We start from the raw sequence: 13,602 nt of genomic DNA on the forward strand, positions 1-13,602 counted from the left end.
GCACCCCCAGGACCATCGCTTGGGCAATGTCCCCATGGCCGCCCCCAGGACCGTTTCTTGGGTAATGTCCCCACAGGCACCCCCAGGACCATCACTTGGGCAATGTCCCCATGGCCGCCCCCAGGACCGTTTCTTGGGTAATGTCCCCACAGGCACCCCCAGGACCATCACTTGGGCAATGTCCCCATGGCCGCCCCCAGGACCGTTTCTTGGGTAATGTCCCCACAGCCACCACCAGGGCCATAATTTGGGTAACGTTTTCACAGCCACCCCCAGGGCCATCGCTTGGGTAATGTCCCCATCGCCACATCCGTTGAGATCAGATGTACTGGATGCTGGCCAGTAGTGGTGATCTGATAACACCTCCCTGAGGAGGAAGGACCTGTCACCGGCTCACACAACAGCCATGGGGGTTGCGACACCCAAATCACCCAAAACAGCAGGTTTGCACCCCACAGCCCCTTACTCTTCTCTGAAGGCATCTCCGGGACAAGCTGCAGCTTGTCATGGCCACCTACAAGGTGACAGTGGCAACAGGTGACATGGTGGAAGCTGGGACCAACAACTCCATCTCCATCACCTTGGTGGGCAGCTACGGCGAGAGCCGCCAGACCACCGTTCCCTTCTTGTTCCAGCCAGGGAAGGTGGGGATGGGAATGAGGACACAAGGGGTGGTAGAGCTGTCGTGGGGACATGAGGGGTGGCACCGGCTGTCCCAGGAATGTGAGGGGCTGCATGGACTTTCCTGGGGATACAAGGGGATGGTGGGAAGGGATTTGAGGGAGATGGAGGAAAGGGGTTCCAGGGTCTGGAGGAAAAAACCATTTGGGGAGGATGGTGGGTAGTGGTCAGGGGGGGATTGGAGGAACGGTGCTCTGGGGGGATGGAGGAAAAGGACTTTGAGGGGATGGTGGAGGATAAGGGTCCTGGAGGCAATGGAATCAAGTGGGGATGCTTTGAGCCCCTTCTCTCCTGGTGTCCCCTGGTGCCACGACAGGGCATCTGCCCATCCCCTCAGAAGTCATTTCCTCCTCTCCAGGAGAAGAACCTGTCTGTGCACTGTGGGCAGGACTTGGGCCCCATTGTCCTTATCCGCCTGCACAAGTGGCGGCTCTTCTTGGAGGACGCCTGGTTCTGCAAGGACGTCCGGGTGACAGCCCCCAACGGCACCCTGTATCGCTTCCCCTGCTACCAGTGGCTGGAGGGGGTCACCACGGTGGAGGTGCGGGAGGGCGCAGGTAGGACCCACCCTGCCCCCATCCTGCTTTTGATGTCCAGAGCTCCGACTTTTGACACCTCCCTTCTTTCAGGGAAGAAGCTGGTGGATGACAAGCTTCAGATCCTCAAGGAACATCGTCATCGGGAGCTGGCAGCACGGCAGGAGGCTTACCGGTGACAGCAGGGACATGGGGACAAGGCCAACTTTGGCCAGGTGGGCTGGTCAGCAGTGATGCTTACATCTGCTCCCGTTTCCCCTGTTCCTCAGGTGGAAGAACTTTGCCCAAGGCTGGCCCCGTTGCCTCAGCGTGGACTCCGTCTTCGAACTTGACTCGAACATCCAGTTTTCCTGCATCAGGGCCACCAACTTCACTGGTTTCCTCATCTTCCAGTAAGCAGTGCCCTGAGGCCAGGGAGGACCTGGGTGATGGCAGGGAAAGGGGCCAGAGAACAGAAGGGGTGTGCTGAGGTCCCCCTCTGCCCTGTAGAGGGGCCTCCCACTTTCTGTCAGGGTTCCTACTGAGACGCACCTCCTGGAACAGCCTGGATGAGATGCGCACCATCTTCTCCCGGACACAGGGCAGGGATATTGGTGGGTGCCTTGTGTACTGTCCCCTGCCCTTCCCCTGCATAACTCAGGGCTTCACAAGATGTCCCTGAAGGGTCGGTAAGTGGGTGCTGATGTCTGACCGTCCCCTTAGTCCCTGAGTATGTGGCCAAGCACTGGCAAGAAGATGACTTCTTCGGTTCCCAGTTCCTCAATGGCAACAACCCCATCATCATCCACCGCTGCACCACACTGCCGCCCAAATTCCCGGTGACACCAGAGATGGTTGCTGGCTCGCTGGGGGATGGCACTGACCTGGGCAAGGAGCTGCAAGAAGGTCGGATCTTCATTGTGGACTACAAGGTGCTGGAGGACATCCCGGCTGACACCATTTACGGACGCCAGCAGTACGTAGCGGCCCCGCTCTGCCTGCTTCACCAGGGCACTGATGGACTCCTGCGTCCCATCGCCATCCAGGTAGGGATGTCCCACCCCAAACCCTGCCATCAGGAGGATGACAATGGTCCTAGACCACCGTGTGGTGTCCCATAGCTCAGCCAAACGCCAGGACCCTGCAGCCCCATCTTCCTGCCGAGTGATGATGAGTGGGACTGGCTGTTGGCCAAGACCTGGGTGCGCAACGCCGACTTCTACAGCCACCAGCTCCTCACCCACCTGCTGAGGACCCACCTTTTTGGGGAGGTCTTCGCCATTGCCACCCTGCGCCATCTGCCCACCTGTCACCCCCTCTTCAAGGTAAGGTCCCCCCTCAGGGCCACCCACTGCCCCCCCTGCCCCCAGATCTGAGGGCAGTTATGCCCCACCTGACAGCCCCTCCAGCTCCATGGAGGGGTCCCTGGTCACCTGCCAGGTGTTTGTTCCCCCCTCAGCTCCTCATGCCCCATTTCCACTTCACACTGCACATCAACACCTTGGCTCGCAGTGTCCTCATCAACCCTGGTGGCCTCATTGACAAGGTGAGCCCTGGGGCCTGAGAGCACTGGGGCCTATTGGGAGCACTGAGGGCCACTGAATGCTCTGGGGTATTGGGAGGCATGGGGGTGCTGGGGTCTACTGGGGGCACTGGAAGTACCAGATTCTATTTGGGGCACTGGGGTCTCCTGAGAGCTCCGGGGTCTACTGGAAACACTGAGGAGTACTGGGGTGCTACTGGGAGCTATGCAGAGTACTGGGGTGTACTGGGAACACTGGGTGTACTGGAATTGCTGGGGAGCACTGTAGTGTACTGGGGGCACTAGGGGACACTGGGAAGCATGAGAGACCTGGGAGACACTAGAGAACATGTGGTGGAGGACACTGGAGAGCACTGGAATATAATGGAGTACCAGGGGCACTGGGTGTGTAGTTGGAGGACTTGTACCCTGCAAGCAGTGCAGAGTACTGGGGTGTACTGGGAACACTGGAGGACACTGAAGCTGGGCTCTCCTTCCCTCCCCACCCATGGGTGGCCCTCCTTCCAGGGCTCAGGGGTGACCTACGAGGGGCTGCTGCTGGTGGTGCAGCGAGGCCTGGAGCAGGTGACCTACACATCCCTGTGCCTCCCCGATGACATCCGCCACCGCGGCATGTCCCACGTCCCCAACTACCACTACCGAGATGATGCGATGAGGCTCTGGGAAGCCATTGAGAGGTGAGACTGGCTTCGGGGGGTGGAGGGTGGTCCTGGAGTGCTCCAGGATCTCACAATCACCTCATCCTTATGGCAGCTTTGTCACCGGCATTGTGACATTCTACTATGGTGGGGATGCAGCAGTGAGCGGGGACACCGAGCTGCAGGCCTGGGTGATGGACATCTTCACCAATGGCTTCCTGGGCAGGACCTCCTCAGGTAGCACACCTGCAGCTGCCACAGGATGTCCCCAGGGGAGGCAGGGGACAGGCAGATCCCTGACGCTCTTGGCTGTCGCCACCCCCACCCAGGTGTTCCGTCCTCGCTGCAGACCGTGGCAGAGCTCATCAAGTTCCTCACCATGGTGATGTTCACCTGCTCGGCGCAGCACGCAGCTGTCAACAACGGGCAGGTGGGACATGGGCCAGGGACCCAAAGGATATCCCCAGCTGTCCTCGAGCCATGCTGGGGACATGTTCCCCTCCCACTCCTCTGTGCATAGGAAGGATGTGCCCATCCTGAACCAATGTCTATGTCACACCTCCCTGCATGCCAGATGGATGTCCCCATCCATCCTATCTCCGTGTTGGAAGGATGTCCTCATCCTACAACCCCATCCAATGTGTCCTCATGCCAGAAGGATGTCCCCATCCATCCCCTCTTCATACTGGAGGAGATGTCCCCCCTCCATCTCCCTTGCTGTGCTGAGATGTCGCCATCTGCCCCCCCTCCCCATGCCAAAGAATGTCCCCACTTGTCTCCTCACTGTTTCAGGGGAATGTCCCCACCTGTCCCCTCACGGTTTTGGGGGGATGTCCCCACCCATCCCCTTGCTCTTTTGGGAGGATGTTCTCTGCAGTGACCTCTCCCCCTGCAGTATGACCTGGGAGCCTTTGTCCCCAACGCCCCATCCTCCATGCGCCACCCACCACCCTGTGAGAAGGGCCGGGCCTTCCTCCAGCACTTCCTTGACACCGTCCCCGAAGTGGCCACCACTGCCAACATCCTGGTGGCCCTCATTCTCCTCAGCTCCCAGCTCAAGGACAGGGTGAGTCTGGCCTCACGGTCCCCATGTGCCCCCCCAAACAGCTCTGTGGGCCCAGGGAACTGCAAGAGGTGTCCACAAGGGTGGGTGTCACCACCTTTGGTGCCACCAAGGTTGGGGGATGGCCACCATTGCTCCACAGCTACCAGGTTGCCAGAGAACCCCCAAATGGCACCAAGGGTTTGAAGCGGAAGGGTCCATGTCCTTGTCCCCTCTAGAGGCTCCTGGGACAGTACCCCGAGGAGTGGTTCACGGAGGCGGAACCCCGGCGGCTCATCCGGGCCTTCCAAGGGCAACTGGAGGAAATCCGGGACCGGATTGAGGAGAGGAACTACCTGGCTGAGCTGAGATACAACTACCTGAACCCGCTGGAGACGGAGAACAGCATCTCCATCTGAGCATGGGAGCTGCACCCACTCAGCACCCCCAGCACTCCCAGCACCCTGCACCTGGGCACCCCCAGCACCCAGCAACCCCAGTATCTGGACACCCAGTGCACCCAGCACCTCCAGAACACCCAGCACCCTGCACCTGGGCACCCCCAATACACAGAACCACCAGCATCTGGACATCCAGTACACGCAGCGCTCCCAGCATCCCTTACATGGCCATCCCCAACACCCTTGTCACCCAGCATCCTGCACTTGGACAATGCCAGCAACCCCACGACCCCACACCTGGAAACCCTCAGCATCTACCCCCAGCACCCTCAGCACCCCCCACTCCATTTCCTTCCCCCCAATAAATGCCAGCTGTCCATCCTTACTGCATGTCCATCCCTAAAACCACAGGGATCCACACAGCCCCCACTCAAAGTGGGAGATGGACTGAGGCAACTGGGAGACATGAAGGAGTGCCCAGTGCTCCCAGTGGTCATCACTGGTCCCCAGTGACCCCAGTGCCCCCCTGCAGTGCTCCCCTTGTTGTGGGCAGAGTGGGAGCTTCAGACAAAGTTTATTAGAGAAGCTCCTTTTGAGATATAAGGTGCAGAGAGGACCCCAACACCCCCAAAACATACCCAGGACCCCCTGGCTTTCTAAACCTCTTCTCAGAAGGGAATGTGGGTGTGGCTGGATCCAATCCAAGTCCAGCTTCCTCATCCTCCTCACACGCAAGGTGCTGCAGCCCCACCTTGGAGGCCCTTCACTGAACCTGCTCAGGCTTTCGGACATCTTTTGTGTGTTGAGGAACCAAAACCAAGGCATAGTAACCTGGATAATCCGCATCCTTGATCTCCTGGTCACACAGCCCAGGGTGCTCCTGGCTTTCCTTGCTGCCAGGGCACATGGCTGCCTCCTGCCCCGCTCCCTGTCCACCAAGACCTTTCCCACAGGGATACTCCCAGCCAGGCAGCTCCAGCCTGTGCCATTACAGGGGCTGATACTGGCATTTGTCCTTCTGGGATTTCATGAGTGGGTGAACTGAAGATATGCAGGTAACCAAGATGGCCAAAACCCACAGCTGAAGTATAAAGAGTAGATTTTATTCTATCGCCATGCTAGCAAAATGGGGACACGTATACTCCTAAGCTTATTCCATCTTAACAGGGGCAAAAAGCATGCACACCAACCCTGTTCCCTGCCTTAACACATCACAGGGCCTATCACAGGCACATTCCTTCACAAGGCTGTGTTTTTACTATCTCTGAGCTTCTTATCTCTCTTCCCTCTCACCAGGAGGCCTAGGCCTGTGAAAAATGCTTTTCAGGTCTTTTTTACAACATCCTGTTATCTTCTGCAGAAATTCCACTTCTCAAAGCAGACAGAAAACAACCCAAAGCAACCACAATATGTGAAATCTCCCCCACTGAATATTAGCATCTTTCAGCTGCAAGGTCATCTTTGAGCAAAAACAACTCTTTCTTTTCTTCCTTGCAAAATCTTCTGCTTTTAACCCCTTCTTCCCCTCAGTGAGGTTCCTGCCAATACATGCTTTCCTCCTCCTTGAAGCCCTTCACTAAACACAGAGACCTGAGAGACCTTTCCAGTAAAGACTCAGGCAAAGAAGCCATTGCATCCCTCAACATCAGTACTAGTGTCTGCTGGTATTAAATCCCCCTCCCTGTTCTGAAGCAGCCCTGCACAGCACAGACAATGCACAGAAATTCCTTGTCTGTTGCTGGCCTTGCTGTCACCTCCTGGCAGCGTCTTCATGGCTCCTGTTTGTAACCTGTCCTGTGACATCCCAGTCCTGCTCCCTTCACATGTCCCCACAGTCCCCCTGTGCAGGCCCAGCCCAGGACAGGAGCACTGCGGGTGGGAACAGCCCCTGTGCCATGGTGCCCACAGCAGCCTTGGGACTCTGTGCCCCACAGCCTCCCTGCTGGCAGCCGCTCCCAGCTCCTGCACAGGCTGTGGCACCTGTGGGCCTGCACAGACAGCCCTGCCCCAGGCTTTGCCGGGCTCTGGGCCATTGCCGGGAACAGGCCCTGAGCCCCGCAGGAGGATGGAGCTGGGGCACGGCCAAACTCCCCTGCAAACCTGGGCTGAGCAGCCAGGGCTGGCAATGGCTGGGCACAGAGGCTGCGGGTGACAAATGTCCTGGGCCCCCTCCCTGCTCTGTCCCTGCCACCAAGGGCACAGAGCAGCCTCCTCTCGCAGGCACTTTGAAATCTTTGATCCCTTCCACAAGCCTTGGCTCTGCACCATAAACCCCTGGGGTGAGTCCTCCCCTGCATGGTCACACAGAGTGAGATGGACACTAAAGGTTTTCTCTCCCCAGTTCTTTCCAGCCCAGCCCAGCTCCCTCCAAGCTCTCCCACCTCGTCTGAGCTCTCTCCAGCACCAAGGGCCTGGCCCCACATGACTGTTCAGGGCAGGGTGCTCTGGGCAGTGGCCCCGTGTCCTCAGTCCCTCTGAAGGGCTCAGCAGCAGCTGGAGCTCAGAGAGGACTCAGCCCCACAGATGGGGGAAGATGTTTGGCCAAAGGAAAAGGAGGCTCCCTGTGTGCCCTGCTCTCCTCTCCAGGAGATCCTGAGAGCTCTGTAGCCTCTCCTGCTATCCCTTATCCCCAGGCTAACAAAAGTCCCAGCCCTTGTGGTCCTAAAGAGCTCCTCCTGCTCCAGGCACAGGGCCTATTACAAGGCTGATGCAGCCAGAAAACTGTTCTCATTTCTCATTCATTCCCGCTCTGCTGAGGATGGATCTCAAGGCCAAAACAAAATTGCTGCAGGTTAATTTATTTCATTTGAATACCATGTGAGTCTCCCTATTCACACAATGTCTCCGGGTCACACAAGCTTGGTGGATGACAAAGGAGGAGGGGATGAGTAATGACATTTCTTCTTCAAGACAACAACATCACAAGTGGGGAAGAAAAAATCTGTAAATAAGGAAAGAGACTTGATCTGCCATGACATGCACTGAGACTCACTGACAGAGGACAGCAGGCAGGCTGTGGCTGCTGGAAAGCATCCAGTCCTAAGTTTCTTCAGGGCATCCTTGAGCTTCTGGTTCCTCAGGCTGTAGATGAGGGGGTTCAGTGCTGGAGGTACCACCAAGTACAGAACTGACACCACCAGATCCAGCAGTGGGGAGGAGGTGAAGCGGGGCTTCAGGTAAACAAACACAGAAGTGCTGATAAACAGGGAGACCAGTCAGGTGAGGGAAGCACATGGCTTTGTGCTGTCCCTGCCCAGAGGGGATCCTCAGCATGGCCCTGAAGATCCGCACAGCATAGAAAAGAATGAATACAAAATACCCAAATCCTAAACAGACAGTAAACACAAGAAGCCCAACTTAGACCAGTTATTTTCAGAGACACTCCAGTCTCCAGATTCTCAGAGACTTGAACCTTTGTTGTCATGGAGAAGCAGGTGGACTCAGAACCCTGCAAGGTCAAGGGTCTGTTGAAGATGAAGGCTGGAAGAGAGTCATGGCATGTACCAGGAGGGAGGTTCCTCCCCCATCTGAAAACCTGGACCTTCTACAACAAGTAAGAGGCCCTGGTGGCCTCTTACTGATGAGGTAAGAGGCCACCAGCTGATGAGGTGGGTGAAGGTGCTTCTGGGATAGAGGAGCCTCCTAAAGCAACACCACCTGTACCCTGCATCACAATCTCCTCTGTTAAGAGGAAAAGAAGGGTAGCTGTAATAGGACACTCCCTGCTAAGGAGAACGGAGGGCCCAATTGGCAGACAGGACCCAACTCACAGGGAAGTCTGCAGTCTCCTAGGGGCTTGGGTAAGGGACACTTCTGGAAAACTCTCCAGTCTAGTAAGGCCTTCTGATTACTATCTGCTATTGGTTTTTCAATCTGGCAGAGATATATACAGAAATTACAAAGAGAAATCTGAGGGCAATCAAAAGCGATTTCAAGGCCTTGAGACAATTGGTTGAAGGATCAGGAGCACAGGTAGTGATTTCTTCGATCCTTCTGGTAACAAGGAATAATATTGATAGGAATAGGCAAGATCCATCAATGTGTGGGTCCAAGGCTGATGCAATTGGAAAAAATTGGGTTATTTGACCATGGGATGATCTATTCAACACCTCGTCTACTGACACCTGATGGGATTCACCTTTCTCAGAGGGGAAAAAGAGCTCTAGCACAGGAGCCAGTGGGGCTTGTTGACAGAGCTTTGAATGAGCTTAGAAGGGGGAAATGGACAAAACCAGGCTCACCAGTGATGAGCAATGAGATGGAGTGCCAAAACTTGAGGGAAGGAGCACTAATAGGATCTCTCAATCCTGCCACAATGTACCACACCTGAAATGTTTCTACATTAATGCATGCAGCATGAGTAACAAAGATGGGCTGGAAGCTTTGGCCCACTGCCAGAGATTTGACATCACTGGCATAAGTGAAACCTGGTGGGATGAGACAACTGTGATTGGAGTACCCTGTTGGATAGTTAAAGGCTCTTTTGGAAGGATAAGCAGGGGAGAAGAGGCACTGGCTTGGGGAAGACAAACAGCACCACAGCAAATGTCCTCCCCTTCTTCCCTCTTCCCCCCACTTTATATCCTGAGCATGCTGCCATAAGGTCTAGAATAACACTTGGGTCAGTTGGGGTCACCTGCCCTGGCTGTGACCCCTCCCAGCTTCCCATGCACCCCCTCCCCACTGTGGCCGTATGAGAGGCAGGAAAGGCCTCGGTTCTGGCTGAGCTCAGCAAGAAACAAACCATATCTGTGTTCTCAGCCCTGTGTTCAGCACAACCCCAAACACAGCTCCACTGCTGCCTGTGCAAAGGAAACTGGACTGGCATTGGCAAAGGAAATTAACTCCACCCCAGCCAGAACTAGCACAAGTGCTCTGAGGTCTCCACACCACCTGGTCTTCTCCAGGCTGAACAGCCCCAGCTCTCTCAGCCTGGCTCCATAGAGAAGGTACTCCAGTTCTCTAACCCACTTCGTGACCTCTTCTGGACTTTCTCTGACAGTTCTAAGTCCTTCTTATGATGGGGACACCAGACCTGTGCGCAGGACTCCAGATGGGGTCTCACAAGGGCAGAGTAGAGGGGCAGAGTCACCTCTCTCAATCTTCTGGCCACATTCCTTTGGATGCAGCCGAAAACTCTGTTAGTTTCTGGGCTGGTAGTGCTCACTGCAGGCACCTGCTGAGTTTTTCATCTACACCCCAAAGTCTCCACAGGGCCATTCTTGATCATTTCACCACCCAGCCTGCTGGTATGTCTGGGATTCCCATGATTCTGGTGTAAGGCCTTGCACTTCGCTTTGTTGAACTTCATGAGGGTTTCATCGGCCTCACCCCTCAAGCCTGTCAAGGTCCCTCTGGATGGCCCATCCCTTCCCTCCAGTGTGCGGTGCACCACACAGCTTGGTGTCATCAGCAAACATGCTGCAGGTGCCTCAATCCCTCTGTCCATGTCACTGACAAAGATGCTGAACAGTGTTGGCCCCAGTATGGACCCCACTGGTCACTGGTCTCCACGTGGACAATGAGCCGTTGACCACAACTCCTTGCATGCAGCCATCCAGACTGTTCTTTGTCCACCAAATGCTCCATTCATCAAATCCATGTCTCTCCACTTTGGAGACAATGATGTCATGAGGGACAGTGTCAAACACTTTGCATAAATTTAGACAGACAACATCGGTTGCTCTGCCCCCATCCACCAATGCTGTAGCCCTGCCATAGAAGGTCACCAAATTTGTCAGGCATGATTTCCCCTTTGTAAAGCCATGTTGGCTGCCACCAATCACGTCTTTGTTTTCCATTTCCTGGGAGCTGGGGCCATTCTGGTGGTACTGGTGGTGCCGGGAGCACATCCAGGTATGGGTGAGGAGCTCATCCAGGTGTGGGTGAGGAGCTCTTAGGTGAGCTCAGACACACAGTGTGGGGAATGGGAGGGGGCTGGGACCTCAAACAGAGTTTAGGGTGCAGCTGGGGATTGGAGGTACTGTGGAAAAGGCATAGAAAGGTGGAAATGAGGGAATGAGATGTGAAGGGGGGTCCCATGACATCCTCTGTACCTCTCCCAACAGTTCCCTGGGGTGCTCAGGGTGGAGCTGCAGTTAGATGGCAACAGGAGTGGGGGGATTCATGCTGGGGCTCATCATCCTTCCTCTACCTGCACAAGGTGAGCAGGAGGCGGGGAAAAGCCTCCTGTACATGGGGATGCCCTAGCTCTGAGGTTGACCAGGGAGCCGGGCTCCAAATTTTGATGGTGGGTTATTGAGATTGCTCTTACCTCCTCCTGAACCCATCTCCCAAGATCAAGCAAGCTCAAGGATTGCTCCCACACAAAAGGTGCCAGGACAGAAAGCTATTGCCGGCCTTTCCCTCCTCTGGGCAGCCATCACCTGCACAGCAACAATGGGCCCAGGTGTTGTACTTCCCAAGGAAAGGCACTGACATCCACTTCAGGAGCCCACCAGCAGAATTTGGTGCTACCAGGTCTCCATACGTCATCCGTGCAAAAAGCAGGGCCTGCAGTAACCACAGATACCCCTCTCCACTTCTCTGTCTCTCTTACCATCCTGAAGTATCTCCCCATCCCTCTCTTGTTCCCAGGATCCCATTTTCTGGCTCTTTCTCTACCTCCTTCTCTCCTTCCTCCTTCTTTTCTCTTCTCTCTTTTCTTCCTGTCCTGCAGGACAAATGGGGCAGGCCAGGTGGGACCTGTGAATGAGGGGTGGCCGACCAATAGTTCCCAAAGGGAATGCAAAGGGCTTCCAGAGTTCTTTCATTAGTGCCTGTATTGGGTTTGTGTGGCCAAGTTCTGGTGGCAGGGGGGCTACAGGGGTGGCTTCTGCCAGAAGCTGCCAGAAGCTTCTCTGTGTCCAGCAGAGCCAACACCAGCTGGCGCCAGGACGGACACACCACTGGCCAAGGGTGGGTCAAACAGAGATGGCAGTGACACCTTGTCTCAGTTAGAGACAAGTTTAGGGGGAAACACTCTGGAAGGAACATCTCCTCCACAGAAGACAGGTTTTCAGCACTCCCTCCCCCACCAGTACGAAAGGAATTGCTTGGAGAAAAGTGAAAAAAAATATTTATTTAACAAACAAACTGCCAGCAGGGCACAGGAAAAATGAATAGCTGTTAAAATATTAAACTTCCTTGATGCAGAGAAAGCTGGTGGACTTAGAGTTCCCTCTGTAGCTGGCTCAGCCCCTCCCGAGGTCCAAGGCCAGGATGCGGCATCCCTGCAGCCTCCCCACTGGTCCGTGGGGTCCAATGACCTGGTTCTCAGACCACAGCTAGGCCAAACAGTTCCAGAAGAAGAAGAAAAATTTCCAGAGGATTTTGGTATGCTGGTATGCAGTCCTGGGAAAAATTCTTGCCTCAGCTAACAGGTTAGCTAAAACCAGGAAGGTGATCCCTCAGCTCTGCAGCAGTAAGAATGTGGGGGAGCGTGTGAGTCCTTGAACGCAAACCACGCTGAAGAATTCGGTCGGCTTCCCCCCCCTTTCCCTCGGGCCCAGCCTAAAGCTGAGGGACCCATTTCTGGGCAGTAAGCAGACAATAGGGGAATACAGTATTATAAAATCACCCCAAGACACACCTCAGGGATAATGGATTCAAGAAGGAAAAAGTTCTTGGGCAGATCGAATTGGTTCCAGAGAAGACCAGAGCGAGAACATGCGAGAGGAACACTGCAGACACCCAGGGCAGTGTAGAAGGAGGGGCAGGAGCTGCTCCAGGTGCCAGAGCTGAGATTCCCCTGCAGCCCCTGGAGAAGCCCACGCTGGAGCAGGCGGATGCCCGAAAAGGATGTGAGTCCATGGAAAGCCTGTGCTGGGATCCCTGTGGATCCCTGGGGAGAGGAGCCCACCCTGCAGCAGCTTTGCTGCAAGGACTTGTGACCCTGTGGGGGACCTATGCTGAGGCAGGGGAAGGACTCCCAACTTGTCTCCCTGAGCAGCAGCAGGAACAAGATGTGATGAACTGACCGTGACCCCCATTCCCGTCTCCCTGTGCCACTGGAAGAAGGGAGAGCCCGGGAAGGAGGGAGGGGGTTGGGGAAGGTGTTTGTAAGATCTATTTTACTTTCCATTATCCTGCTATGATTTTGATAGGTAATTAATTCAATTCCTATCCCCACCAGACTGTTTTGTCCGTGAGTGCCGTCCCTGGCCCGGCTGGCGATGCTGGGCCTGTTGCACCCAGCACACGGATGGCCCTCCTGGCTGCCAGGGCACTGCTGACAGATCCAACTGGGCATCGATCAGGTCCCGGGTCCCTTCCTGCAGCTGCTCTCTACTCTCTCCTTTCCCAGTCTGTACGCACATCCAGGGTGCCTGGAAGAGCAGGAAGAAGAGGCGAAGAAGAGATGAAGAAGGAGAAGCAGGAGGAGGACGGATGAAGGACGAAGAGGAGAAGCCAATACTCAGCAGCAAAAGAAGCAGCCGGAGGAGGAAAGGACGAGGCAGAGAGAGGAGGAGGAGCAGGAGGAGGAGCAGGGGCAGGAAGAGGGGGAGCCACAAGTCCACAGCTCATTGTAAGTGCAGCCCCCCCGCTCTGGGAGCATCGGTCCTCCCCTCCGCATCCCGCAGGTGACCGGGGAGCGGGAGCTCGCCGCAAATATCATGGGGGGGGTTTCCTGGGAGAGTTTTTCTGGGATCTTTTCATCTTTGGATCTTCCGGGATTCCAAAGCTGAGCCGGAAATGCGCCTTGGGGGGATATTGAAGGGTCTCCGGGAGGTGGCGTTTTTGTCGTGGTCCCGGTGGCGGCTGCCGGCAGAGCCCCGGCGGT

At 55.6% G+C, this 13,602-nt stretch overlaps 2 protein-coding genes across 2 annotated transcripts in view; both read left to right on the plus strand.

Annotated features, from left to right (window-relative positions):
* Positions 1–506: 506 nt before the first annotated feature.
* LOC103625181 (hydroperoxide isomerase ALOXE3) lies at positions 507–5,205 on the plus strand. The gene is made up of 13 exons (XM_008644592.2): positions 507–644; positions 1,040–1,238; positions 1,311–1,392; positions 1,487–1,609; positions 1,707–1,810; positions 1,920–2,242; positions 2,318–2,521; positions 2,656–2,742; positions 3,247–3,416; positions 3,493–3,614; positions 3,707–3,807; positions 4,273–4,443; positions 4,659–5,205. Exons 1-13 carry the CDS (start codon positions 507–509, stop codon positions 4,836–4,838), a joined length of 2,004 nt encoding a protein of 667 aa, XP_008642814.1. The 3' UTR covers positions 4,839–5,205.
* Positions 5,206–13,320: 8,115 nt separating this feature from the next.
* Positions 13,321–13,602, plus strand: part of LOC108444731 (zinc finger protein 420-like) — a 12,258-nt gene continuing 11,976 nt past the window's right edge. The window contains 1 exon segment of the mRNA XM_017726377.1: positions 13,321–13,402. The gene's annotated coding sequence lies outside the window, so the exon portion shown is untranslated.

Source organism: Corvus brachyrhynchos, unplaced genomic scaffold (assembly GCF_000691975.1).
Source record: "Corvus brachyrhynchos isolate BGI_N302 unplaced genomic scaffold, ASM69197v1 scaffold440, whole genome shotgun sequence".
Taxonomy (NCBI): domain Eukaryota; kingdom Metazoa; phylum Chordata; class Aves; order Passeriformes; family Corvidae; genus Corvus; species Corvus brachyrhynchos.